Genomic DNA, 12,645 nt, shown 5'->3' on the forward strand with positions numbered 1-12,645 from the left:
ATGAAGGAAAATTAGTCAAATAAATTTGTATCTGCCATGATAGCATTTCCAACTGATTCACAATCACTTGTTTCGTAATGTATTATATTTCACTGTTCGATTGAAATATCAATGTTTTCGTCGTTACTAAAAAAATATATAGAAAATGCAATGACATAACAAAAAGAAATGACATAGCAAAAAAAAAAGAAGACATAGCAAAAAAAAATGCAAGTTGAAAACAATTCAAAAACATTACACAACATACTTGTATTTCAGATTTAAAAGTTTCAGAAACAAGGGAAACTTAGTTTAAATGTGTTTCATTTTAATTTGTTCCATCTGCATATGTTAGTTGCCAGTTATTTAAACAAAAATTATATTAAATTTTCCTTAAAATGTCCTGTTCCAAGTCAGGAATATAGCAGTTGTTATCAAATGGTCCTGTTTTAATGTATGATGGTATTTATTTTTGTTGCACTTCATTGTTTCTGTTTTTCTATTGTTCTCTTATGGTTGATGTGTTTCCCTCGGTTTAAGTTTTTATTCCGTTTTCCCCCCTCTCAATTGACTTTTGAACAGCGGTAAACTACTGTTGCTTTATTAGTTACATTATTTGGAGATTGCTTTGTTATTCTGACTCCAGGGATTATCCATCCTTGCAAAAAAAAATAATAAGATAAAACTATTTTCAAACTATTGATGTAAGAAAGTACTTTATTATTTATTTTCCAAGTATTCTCAATATTGGTCTTAATTGTTGAAAATAGCACACTTAGGAAGATGGGGTATGAGTGCCGTTATTTCGATAAAAACATACATATTTTCATTTGTTTTAATATTGAAAATGAATAAATTATTGAATTGGACTTTGCTTGTATGCAGAAACTAACATTTTACACATTTCCCTCTGATCTTGATTCCCATTACCTTTTGTAAGTATAGAACTAACAAAAAGTCAGGAAAAGGCCGAACAAAATGGATAAAGCTCATTTAAAAACATTAGGTAAATGGTTTAAATTATTTATCAAAATTAATTCTATTCTTCAAAGCTTTTCAAATATGATATAATTTCATCTGATTCTTCAGCTCCTCTATCATCATCACTGGCTATCTGTGCATTCTTTAAATAATTCCAGAAGTGTATGTTATTTGGTCGAAGCTCTGTGGCCTTCAATGAAGAAGAATGAACATTTATAAGTATGATATTGAATATTTTGGATTAAAAGTATGCTATTATTTAGAATAATTGTTTATAGAAGGTACTTGAATTTTCTTTTCTTTTCTTTTTCAAATTTCACCATAACACAGCTTCGTGTCTTCAAACAGTTACTCACAATTGTGTCATTATCTTCAGCAATTCGAATTTTAATAGTAATGACGTGGGCTTCGGCTTTCATACTAGATACCATTTGTGATAACAATACCACCTAGACAGAATTTTCAGATATGACACAATTGTTGTTTATTTTGGTATTTCTGCATGATTTGTCAGATGTTTTGTAAAGTTTAAAAACACGGGATTAAATAAACGGTGGTTGTTACAAATAGTAAAAAAACAATGCTATGCAAATCAAACACGTTTCCTGGTTTTTTTTTAAATATTTGAAATAAATGATTTGAGAAACGTTGTAACTATATCTTGTAAAAGGGAGACCAAAGATAACAAATGGATATTCAAACTCATAAATTGTCAGAAAATATCGATTAAAAAAAAAACAAAAAAAAACTCCAGCAGTTTACAAAACACAACAAAGAAACAAAAAAATTTAGCGACATGAACCCCTTCAAATTCGAAGGTGATCTTTGGTGTCCAAGAAGGGTACGCAAATCCTTCTATACATTTGGCACCAATCGTGGAGCTCATGTAAATACCAACCCAGCGATAAATCTTATTTGTTAGGTCACATTCGAGGAAAAGAAGATGTAATTGTTGGTACGACATTAGGAACATATCCGTTGTCGTCTTTGTAATAGGTATTTCTAAAAGTGTCAACCAACCTGCAATGGCGTCAATACAATTTTCGAAGAAATGCTTTTAGCTTCAACCCTTAAACTCGCGGTCATTTAAAAAAATTCTAAACATATAAGTAATATTGTTTATTAGTTCATCTAAGGTGCTCACAGTTACTACGACAAACAGTTCGCCTTTGAAAAAAAATTATTTTAACACACAGATCATTTAGAGTTCATTTCAGTTCATATGAACGTACTAATATTTTGCAATTTATTTTATGAAAAAGTCAATTTAACATTGTTATTAAATTGTATATATTATTTGAGTAAATATTCTTTGCAAGGAAAGAGAATAAGAAACCGCAAGCAACGAAACCTATACCTAGTAGACTTTAGTTTAATTCATACAAAAGAATTTAGTAAAGAAATTGTATAAATTAGACTTTTACGTATATTACTCAGTTATTTACATTTGTGACTATACAATTTATACAAAGACACCTGGATCTGTCGTTAATTTCTAATCTAATGGAGATATTTATTCAAAATTTTATTTCTGGTGTTAAAGTATATTGAATTTAACACGGTGACGTATAAACCACTATTTATATACATTGACCTTATATTGATTTATAAGTATGTATATAATTATGATTATATGTGTTTGTATTTGGATTAGAAATGGTGGTTTAATTACCATTTAATTGTATTTCTAAGGCGTATTTTTGTTAGTTTACCTTTCTGAAATGAAAAACTGCCTCTTCGGGTCTGCCTGTATCGTAAAGTAAACGCCCATACATGACACGTGTATCAAATAGTTCTGGGTTCAATTGTAATGCCTCCTGAAGCAATTCTTCTGCCTTGTATGCTTCATTCATCTACAAAGGAAACGAAAATGCTATGAAAGTACTTTGAGCTTAGCTAATTCAAAACTAATGCTTCTAGATTTTTTCCAGAAAAAAAACCCCAATTTCTTTTAGAAGACCAAAGTACCAATTGTGTTCAATATTGCTCAAAGTAGAAGGCTAACGTTTATAAAATACCAATCTAACGGCACACAGTCAAGAGACGTAACTTACGTTGGATGGATATTTGAAGATTTAACTTTGTCACGAAACGCTCAATCCAAAATGTTAGAATAACAAAGACGTATAAGATCTAAACTCGTGAATACCTAACCGACAAAAGACCAAACATTGGGATTGAATCAAAATAGACTCAATCATTTGAAATTCTTGTTTATTGGACAAAAATGTATTAACCTACTGCATAGTGCAGTTTAAATTTATTGTACATATTTTCTAATTATAAATAAATCGAATATGTCACCTGTCTAGTTATAAAGAATGGTATTGTGTAAAATTCAAAATTGTTTCTTTATTTTTATGATACAAATATGCAGTGACAATTATATTTGAAATCAACAAAAGACCACATGACATTGGTGAAGCAGCTTTAGATCCTCATTCAGCCTTTGTCAATGTGCAATACCGTAATAACATTAACGATACCAATTTTCCTGCACCAGATGCGCATTTCGACAAAACATGTCTCTTCAGTGATGCTCGTGGCCAAAATATTTAAAATCCAAAGCTTATATAAAAGATGAAGAGCTATGATTCAAAAGGTCCGAAAAGTATTGCCAAATCCGTGAAAGAAAATGAGAGCTTTGCATGGGGGAGATACATTCCTTAATTTAAACTATGTGTCAGCTATTAAATGCTCCGGTATGGTAAACAAAATATGTTTGACAATTTACCTTTAAAATTAACCTTTTCTAAGTGAATTTCAAGACTAAGGAGGTTATGTTAAAATATTTAATTCACAACTACAGATCATCATAATCATATGTACGGCTTCGTCTTTCTTCGATATTGGCACAGAAACATGACTTCGGAGTTAAATCTATCACACAAGAGATGATTTCAACTTTCAATCGGCAACTTCCCATTCCTCAGAAGACAACATTAACAAACATCTACCCCATCGCATGTCATTCCAATATTTTAATTCGTTACGATCATTAATGTTTACACTATATGTACCATATAACAAATGCATAATAACAGCTGTGACTACTGAGTTATGAGAAGACTGAAATCAACACCACAAAAGATTTACGTTCACCATCGCAAAATTGAATGACGCATACGATGTGTCTACATCTCAACTCACAAGTGACAGGTTTTGCGGTCTACAATATTTACGAACCAGAAACCGATAGTGACGTTTTAAAGGTTTATTCTGTCGATACACCCGGTGTTGTCCATCTTGGAGCTCGAGCGATGATTGTTTTAATTTTGATTTGTATCCATTTTTGATATTTGAACATTAGTAAATTTCTGTTACCGATATCTGTTCTTTGCAATCTTAACCAAGGGATAACAACTCAATTTCCCTTCGCTTATCACTGAGTAGTCTTCCTAAACAAAATTGCTGCGTTTGTCAAAAACTTCACAAAAGATTTACTTAAAAGACGGACGAAAGATACCAAAAGGGACAGTCAAACTCGTAAATCTAAAATAAACTGACAACTCCATGGCTAAAAATGAAAAAGACAAACAGACAAATAATAGTACTCATGACACAACATAGAAAACTAAAGAGTAAACAACACGAACCCTAAGTTACTTAAGTTACTATGAAAATCCATATAAAAGAAGCGATGTCAATGAATGAAATATGGATAACTAGTATAAACAATTTCCTATGATCTATCGGGGTTCATTCACTGAAACTCTCTCTTCTTATATAAATGCACAAACTTTTATTTTACTTCAATACACATAATTATAAGTTACTAAAATTTGTATAATTTCCTTCACTCAAAATTGGTCGACAAATCTGAATAAAAAGCAAAATTCAAGAATGGAAGAATGTCTTTTACCAAATGGCATAATCAAAACAGCAAGCATATAACCCAAACGGAAAACAGCTGTCATAGGTCTAACTTGAAACATGCATTTCCATATGTAGAAAAATGGTGGATCAAATTTGGGTTTTATCTAGCTAAACATCTTACTTGTATGATAGTCGCATACACTTCCATTATAACGACAACAATTTGTGAACAACACAAACGGATATAATAGTTTATAATGTCAAAAATAAAGGTACAACAGTCAATATTGTGTTATCATCTTAATCACTATAAACAAAGAATTATGTCAACAAAGAATACTTTGATTATATTGATTTCAATTGAAGTTGAACAAAAGAGGGGAACAAAAAAAATGAAATTTGACTGACTACAGGACCGTTGATATACCAAATGTAAACCACGATACAAATCGGAGCCACATTTGGAGGAAATTTGGAACATTGGTCAGATGTCAGAAAAATATTGTTATTCAAATACTGTTTTAATGTTTTGTCCCAGAGGGCATCACTAGCCCAGTATTCAACACTTCGGTGTTGACATGAATATCAATAATGTGGTCATTTTTATAAATTTCCTGTTTACAAAACTTTGAATTTTTCGAAAAACTAAGGATTTTCTTATCCCAGGCATATATAACCTAAGACGTATTTTTGGAATTTTGGATCCTCAATGCTCTTCAACTTTGTATTAGTTGGGCTTTATAAATATTTTGATATGAGCGTCACTGATAAGCCTTATGTAGACGGAACGAGTGTCTAGCGTACTAAATTATAATCCTGGTACCTTTTATAACTATTTACACCACTGGGTTGATGTCAATGCTGGTCGACGTTTCGTCCCCGGGGGTATCACCAGCCCAGTAGTCAACACTTCGGTGTAGACATGAATATCAATAAGATTAAACCACTGTGTTGGTGTCACTGCTGGTCGACGTTTCGTCACCGGGGGTATCACCAGCTCAGTAGTCAACACTTCGGTGTATACATGAATATCAATAAGACGGAACGCGCAAAACACACAAAGATGACTATTTACTTTCGTTCATTGTACTTAATTCGAACACACATTTGGATACGACTGAAATTCAGATCAACAATTTCGATCTAAGAGGATTTTTTATGTAACCATATTTTGATTCCAAATCACCCCGAAATATCAGTTTTGAGGAATTTTTTTCAAACAGTGCGATATCAGCTACAAGACATCTTAAGTTGATGATAAAACAGCTGGTCAAAATATCAATTACTCCAAAATATAAAATACTCCCCATCACCACCATACAACCGACTTCGATATTGATGCCTTTTTAATAAAAAAAACTTACATCCATCAATAATTCAACTTTATGTAGAATAGCCATCAGAAAATATGGATCTTTCTTTAATACTTTGTTTACCATATCTAGACTAGCCCTCTTTCTGTCTACATTAGGTAATAATTCTGCGATATTTTGCATAACTTCAGTGCTTTCTATAAAGATGAGAAATAATACGTTCAAAATAAACTGAAATATCAAGCGTTGGTTTCATTTACGTTAAATGGTGATACTTTTTCCTTCGAACAGTTTGACCTTCGTGAAAATATTTAATGCATATATCCATAAAATTTTATTCTTTAAATTTTCGAATCTTTTTCCTATAATTTTCGTTTGTTTGTGCCTTTTTTTGCTTGTTTGATATGCTGTTGTTACAGAAAAAAAATTAAAAAACAAAGTGTCTGGACTTCATAATTATTTCGACTAAGTGCAGTAGTGACTTCATTTATAGCATATATTCTAGTGATTATCAAAATCGCTGACTTTTTAAAATTTTGGCTGAAAATAAAGCAATCTGTTATAAAAGCCAATAATGCTTCAAAGAATTAAAGAAAAAAAACCCAACTAACCCGGCAACAACTCTAGTATTGTTGTATATAATTCTATAAATTTTCTGGACCATTCTGTTCTCTCTTCAGAGGTTTTACTTTTTGCCAGCATTTCCCCTAAATAACGATCTGAAATTAAAATATCAATTCTAGTATCATTCCATAATTCAATTTTTTACAGAAATTTTAAACATATCGCGAAATTGGTTCAAAACATTTTTAATCCTGTGAGGAAACATTCAGCTTGGTCACCTGACGTTGTTGTTTCATACCGATACACTTATTTTGTTAATCTAAATCTGCATTTACGGAATAGTTAAGTTATGTAAATCGAAAAAAAATTATGGTAATAATAAGTGATTAATTGCCTTGTAAAATCCACTCAAATATTTTATTTTTGATTCAATTGTTATCATATCATTGTTTTGGAACATCTAACTTTATGATTTTCAAGAAGGTAATGGGCCACTCTAGCCGAAATAACATTCACATAAAGGTTTTGTCAATGGCAAAACATTTTGTAAAATTAGAAATTAAAAAAAATCATGTTTATCTGTTTACCAGTCATAACGCATCAAATATAGATGCTAAATACATCATTGATGCTTAAAACATTGTATACTTAGTCTTTGAATATAACAAATGGGCCACCACAAACCAATTAAATTTCATTAAAGGGTATATTATACCTTCGTAGAACAATTTTTGTATTCCTAAAGTGCTCTCCTTTTTCTGTATTCCAATAGCAACTGTATCTCCAATATTGATTGTTCCGTGGTAAAATCCTTCAGGCTATAAATAATATTAAGTTTATGATAATTGATGTCTTTAAACATTCAGTTTTTACTCTTAATTTTGTGGTGCAATGTTCATTTTCCTTTGTAACAATTACAAGTTTACCATCAGCTGACAATAACAATTCATCGATGAGAACATGAATGTTTAAAACTTTTGTTACTTAAAAATCGAAACTTATGATCTTCAAAGCAAAGACTATACACAGATTATGTGTAGGTGCATTTCTGCATATTTTCAAGAAAGTTGATTCACCAACTTTCATCACAAAAACACAAAAAAGTGACTAAAATTCACCCTTCATTACTGTTTAATATTTTCAATGGTTAGTTGCATAGTCGTTTGTTTTTTGTTTCACTTCAGTGTTTTTGTTGTTTCGTTTCGCTGCTATTATAGTTGGTGTGTTTCCCTCGGTTTAAGTTTGTTATCCTGATTTTTTCTCTCTGATTCGATTTATTACCTTTGAACATAGGTATACTACTGTTGACTTTATTTATTAGACAAAAAGACTTTATTTATTAGACAAAAAAAACCATCTCAAAATATTGTACATACAAGATAAAGTATTTCTCCTGCGGCTTGTACGCATTCTATAGGTTTATCTTCTTCGGCTTTTATCTTTGGATAAACCATGTCAAACCATTCTAACATTGTATATCCAGTAAACACACCTGCAGTAAAAAGTAAAATCACAAAAATACTGAACTTAGAGGAAAATTAATTCGGAAAGTCCATAATCACATGGCAAAATCGAAAAACAAAACGCATCAAAAACGAATGGACAAGAACTTGGTACAGGCATTTTCAAATGTAGATTGTGAAAATACGAGTTTTACAGTTACAAAATATCCCATGATTTTGAGTGATTTGATAGAAATCCGTTTTAATATACAATGGATTTGCTCTATACAATTCATAGAAGATAGAAAGATTATAATTTTGCACGCCAGACACACGTTCAAATACAAAAGATTAGAAAGTGATGCTAGAATCAAAATTTTCAAACGTAAAAACAATAAACGGATTTGAAGAGTACTAGTAATATGGACCTAACATTTCGATTGGTTTGGCCAAATTCAACAATAAGTCTTTCAGTTTAGAGTTTTATATATCTACATGCAGGAATTTCTATCCTATTATTTTCCGTCATTTGTTATGTTTGTTTCTCTTAGAATAAACAATGAAAGCCTTCTTTTATAGCATTGTGTGCAACTTATTTAGTGCTCTTAGGTACGAAAGGTAAACACAAAATTCAAGTACTGATGTTCATAGTACGATGACCTAAACAAGGCTAGTGAACCTTTTTATTTCTTATTCAAAGATTTATTTTCCTGATTTAAGGCAGGATTTAATACGGGTGCAATAAGATCTGCTTATTCTCCCGTGACAATTGAGATTACCCTGGCTTTGGATGTTCGTGTTACTCTGTTTTATTGTTCTGTATTGTGTTTTGTAGACTAATGTTGGTCTGTTAATGGTTTTTGCCATGATGCTGTGTGTTCATATTTAACTTATTAAGTTGACTATGCCTTGTAATTTCCTCCTTGCTTATGAACAATAAATCATTCGTAAATTAGACTTGAAATGCATTTATCTTTTCCAAAGTAAAATAACTATACCTCCTGGTGGTGTATGATCTATAGGATATAGAAACCATCTTTTCCTGCCATACAATACACCATTCCAAGAATCTGCATGTTTATGGAATGACACTCCACTTCTGGAAGCTCCCAAAAAGAATATGCTGTCATCGATTCCATTCTACAGAAACAGTCAAGGTTACTCAGATGTCTGATGTCTCAGAAAATTACTACTTATCTGACATATTATGTTATTTGCATTACAAACATGTCCAAAGTCGGGAACCGCTGGCCTTTTTTAGTCTTGTATGGTTTTTAATTTCAGTTCATTTATATGTAAATGAGATGAGATAAGTGTGGCGTCCATATTCACTTTTGTTAAGGGGCTAGCTGAAGCATGCCCCCGGGTGCAGAATTTTCTCGTTGTTTTGTTTACATTTTGGCGGCCATTTGCTGTTTTCTGTCGTTTGATCGGCTTGTTGTCTCTTTGACACATTTCCCAATTCCCTTCTCAATTGAACCATTGTCTTAAAGATCCTTGTTTAAAGGAAAATACCAAACAAAAGCATAATTCTTGTCACACGCTCTCACAAAAATCCTGTAAATTCGAAAAGGTATGGTGAACCGCTTAAATGCAATTTACACACAGAAATACAACATTATGCAATTAAAGAAGACTTGATACAAATTATTACCAAGATACGTCATGTGAACTCGCACTCAGTCTAAATATCGCAATCAGACGACTATACTGGTATTTTAAGATCTAAGACAGAACAAGAATGTGTTCATAGTACACGGATGCCCCACTCGCATTATTATTTTCTATGTTCAGTGAACCACGAAATTGGGGTCAAAAGTCTAATTTGGCAATTAAATAAGAAAGATCATATCATAGGGAACATGTGTACTAAGTTTGAAGTTGATTAGACTTCAACTTCATCAAACACTACCTTGACCAAAAACTTTAACCTGAAACTTCCACTATCATTTTCTATGTTCAGTGGACCGTGAAATTGTGGTCAAAAGTCTAATTTGGCTTTAAAATTAGAAAGATCATATCATAGGGAACATGTGTACTAAGTTTGACATTGATTGGACTTTTAACTTCATCAAAAACTACCTTGACCAAAAACTTTAACCTGAACGAACGAACGAACGAACGGACGAACAGACGGAAGGACGGACGGACGCACAGACCAGAAAACATAATGTCCCTTTACTATCGTAGGTGGGGCATAAACATGTGTCGCTAGTGAGACATCGACATATAGTATCGGTAAAAAAACTACCGGTACGTTCAATATGTTTCCACAAGATGCTTTGAGTAAGACACATATGTTACAGGCAATTATTTCACATTAACATAGTGTAATCAGATTTGTGATGAAATATCTTAAATCAAAAATGTATAAATGACGGATACTGGGTTAAAAATCAATGCTAATACTGAAAATGCCTGAATGACATGCTTCAAGTTGTTGGCTTAACCTTGGATTTGGAAAAAACTTCACTTTAACGACAAAATTTTAAAATTTCTTGCAAAAATACATAACTCAAGTAATATAGATATCATAACAAGATCAACTTTAATGTACTCTCACCTGAATTTTAAAGATACTTGGAGGCCTCAAGGTTTCCGGCAGTGTGGAGGAATTGTAGAAATTTCTGTCAAACACATACCTGTAAAAAATAAACTGTGTTATAGTATTGAATTATTGCTCTTTGGTTATGTAAGATCTTTTCATGGCTAGATAATGAATTTTAAAATCTTTATATTTAGGCATCATAGCTTGGATTCTTCAAACACCTCATTCTTGGTAGTTCAGACTTCGACTGCTGTTACAGCTAAAGAAATAAAATAAAACAGTACCGCGTTAAACTTCTGTGGTCGGAACTATCTATAAGTAATTCAGTGCCTTCTTCGTATGTAAGAAGTGTTCCGTCTTACAAGTTTGGACTAGATTATTTTCAGATTGTAGCAATTTAGAAAAAAAACCTGGTTAATACCGTGGCATATCACGATTACACGTTGCTGTTCTTTTGTGATACTTAATATCTTTAACTACTGAAATAGGTTAATAAGCTTTTCAAATATAGAAGAATACTGTAGGCAACGACATTAATTAGATAAAATGGGGAAAATATTTTTAGATTTGTTGGTTAATGCATTAACCCTTAACGATTTTCCCTTTGTATTGCTTTGAATTTCATTACTAAGATATCAATACGTACAATGGTTCTCCTGTTTCATCTTCTTGTTGTATTAACTTATCCACAAATTCAGAGAAGGACGACCCTACTTCTCCATTTCCTCCTCTGCGAACAATCTCCCGCGCATTACCGGAATATATTCTAAAATCACCATACTCCTTTTTCAGGTTGGACACAGTCCATTTATCTGCGTCTGCCCAGTCATCAGCTCCATTTGGAAAAGTAACAATGACCGGCTTTTTATATCTGTATACCTTTTCAAATTCTTCACTTGAGAGGTCTTCTATTTTCCGTTTTTCTATATTACAAATTGTCGAATCATATTTAGCCACGACACGTGTGTCAGCTTCTCTCCAATGATTGGACGACAATTTCTCCTGTTCATCTACTGTCTTGTGTGGGTTTTGACTAAGTATTTCGTCCATCATACTATGTTCCGTCATTGAATCTTTTTCTTGGTGATTACTTTCCTCATCAATAGTTTGACCCGAAACATCATCATTTCTTTGTTGATGAGTACTTTTCTTATTAACAGTTCTACTCGAAGCATCATCACTTCTTTTATTTTCAACTGGAGCCTCTTTTTTAGTTCTTTCAAAAGGATTCCTTTCATATTCGGGAACGAGGTCTCTTGTTATAAATAGAAACACTCCACATGCAAATATAATTCCTAGAAATCCTAATAAAACATTAACTAACATCTGCTGGTTATTTTGATTTGTTTTCTTCTTTTCTTTTTTAACCTGTTTAACTGTTCCATTTGAAACATGATTATTGTTCAATTCTGTTTTCGGTTTTCTGACTCTCATCGTGCTTAATTTTATACTCAGTTGTTTCGTAATCATATCTTTCTTTCCGGTTTACGTAGACACGTGTAAAAGAAGATTAACAAATGCACTACACTTATTGGAACATAAAAATAATAAGTGTTGAATTATTCTAATTTACTGAACCTGACGGAACTCTTAATCCCCTGTTTATTACTATTGATATTCCATTATTACATTCCTGACCACACTCACCTCCATTTTTGTTACAAGATGTTGTTTAATCGGATATAATATATAACATATTTGCTTTTCCCTGTAGAGGTAAAAACCTGGAAAGTAATTATGAATTGACCCGTACACAGTTTTTGGAAAAAATTTGAGCATTTCAGGAAATTATTTTGATTTACGACAAAGTACGTATACGACACGGTTGCTACAAACATAACTAAATTTACAACTTAAGAAGACTCCTTTGCACTCTTTATGTTCTTTTATGTTTTTATATTCATTTTTGATATCAATGGTCGGACTGATGTTTCATTGGCGTATACCACACATCTCTCATTATTCATATTCGAGAGGGAATAAGGGGAAAAGAACAGAGTCA

The 12,645-nt window shown here is 32.0% G+C and overlaps 1 protein-coding gene across 1 annotated transcript; it reads right to left on the bottom strand.

Annotated features, from left to right (window-relative positions):
- Positions 1-330: 330 nt before the first annotated feature.
- LOC134696100 (uncharacterized) lies at positions 331-12,348 on the bottom strand. Its single transcript, XM_063557692.1, has 9 exons — positions 11,290-12,348; positions 10,659-10,737; positions 9,094-9,235; positions 8,030-8,145; positions 7,369-7,471; positions 6,701-6,808; positions 6,141-6,286; positions 2,673-2,813; positions 331-1,150 (listed from the first exon to the last, which is right to left on the bottom strand). The coding sequence occupies exons 1-9, from the start codon at positions 12,111-12,113 to the stop codon at positions 1,019-1,021; spliced, it is 1,791 nt and encodes a 596-aa protein (XP_063413762.1). The 5' UTR covers positions 12,114-12,348; the 3' UTR covers positions 331-1,018.
- Between the last annotated feature and the right edge of the window lie 297 nt (positions 12,349-12,645).

This window comes from Mytilus trossulus, chromosome 14 (assembly GCF_036588685.1).
Source record: "Mytilus trossulus isolate FHL-02 chromosome 14, PNRI_Mtr1.1.1.hap1, whole genome shotgun sequence".
Classification (NCBI taxonomy): Eukaryota; Metazoa; Mollusca; class Bivalvia; order Mytilida; family Mytilidae; genus Mytilus; species Mytilus trossulus.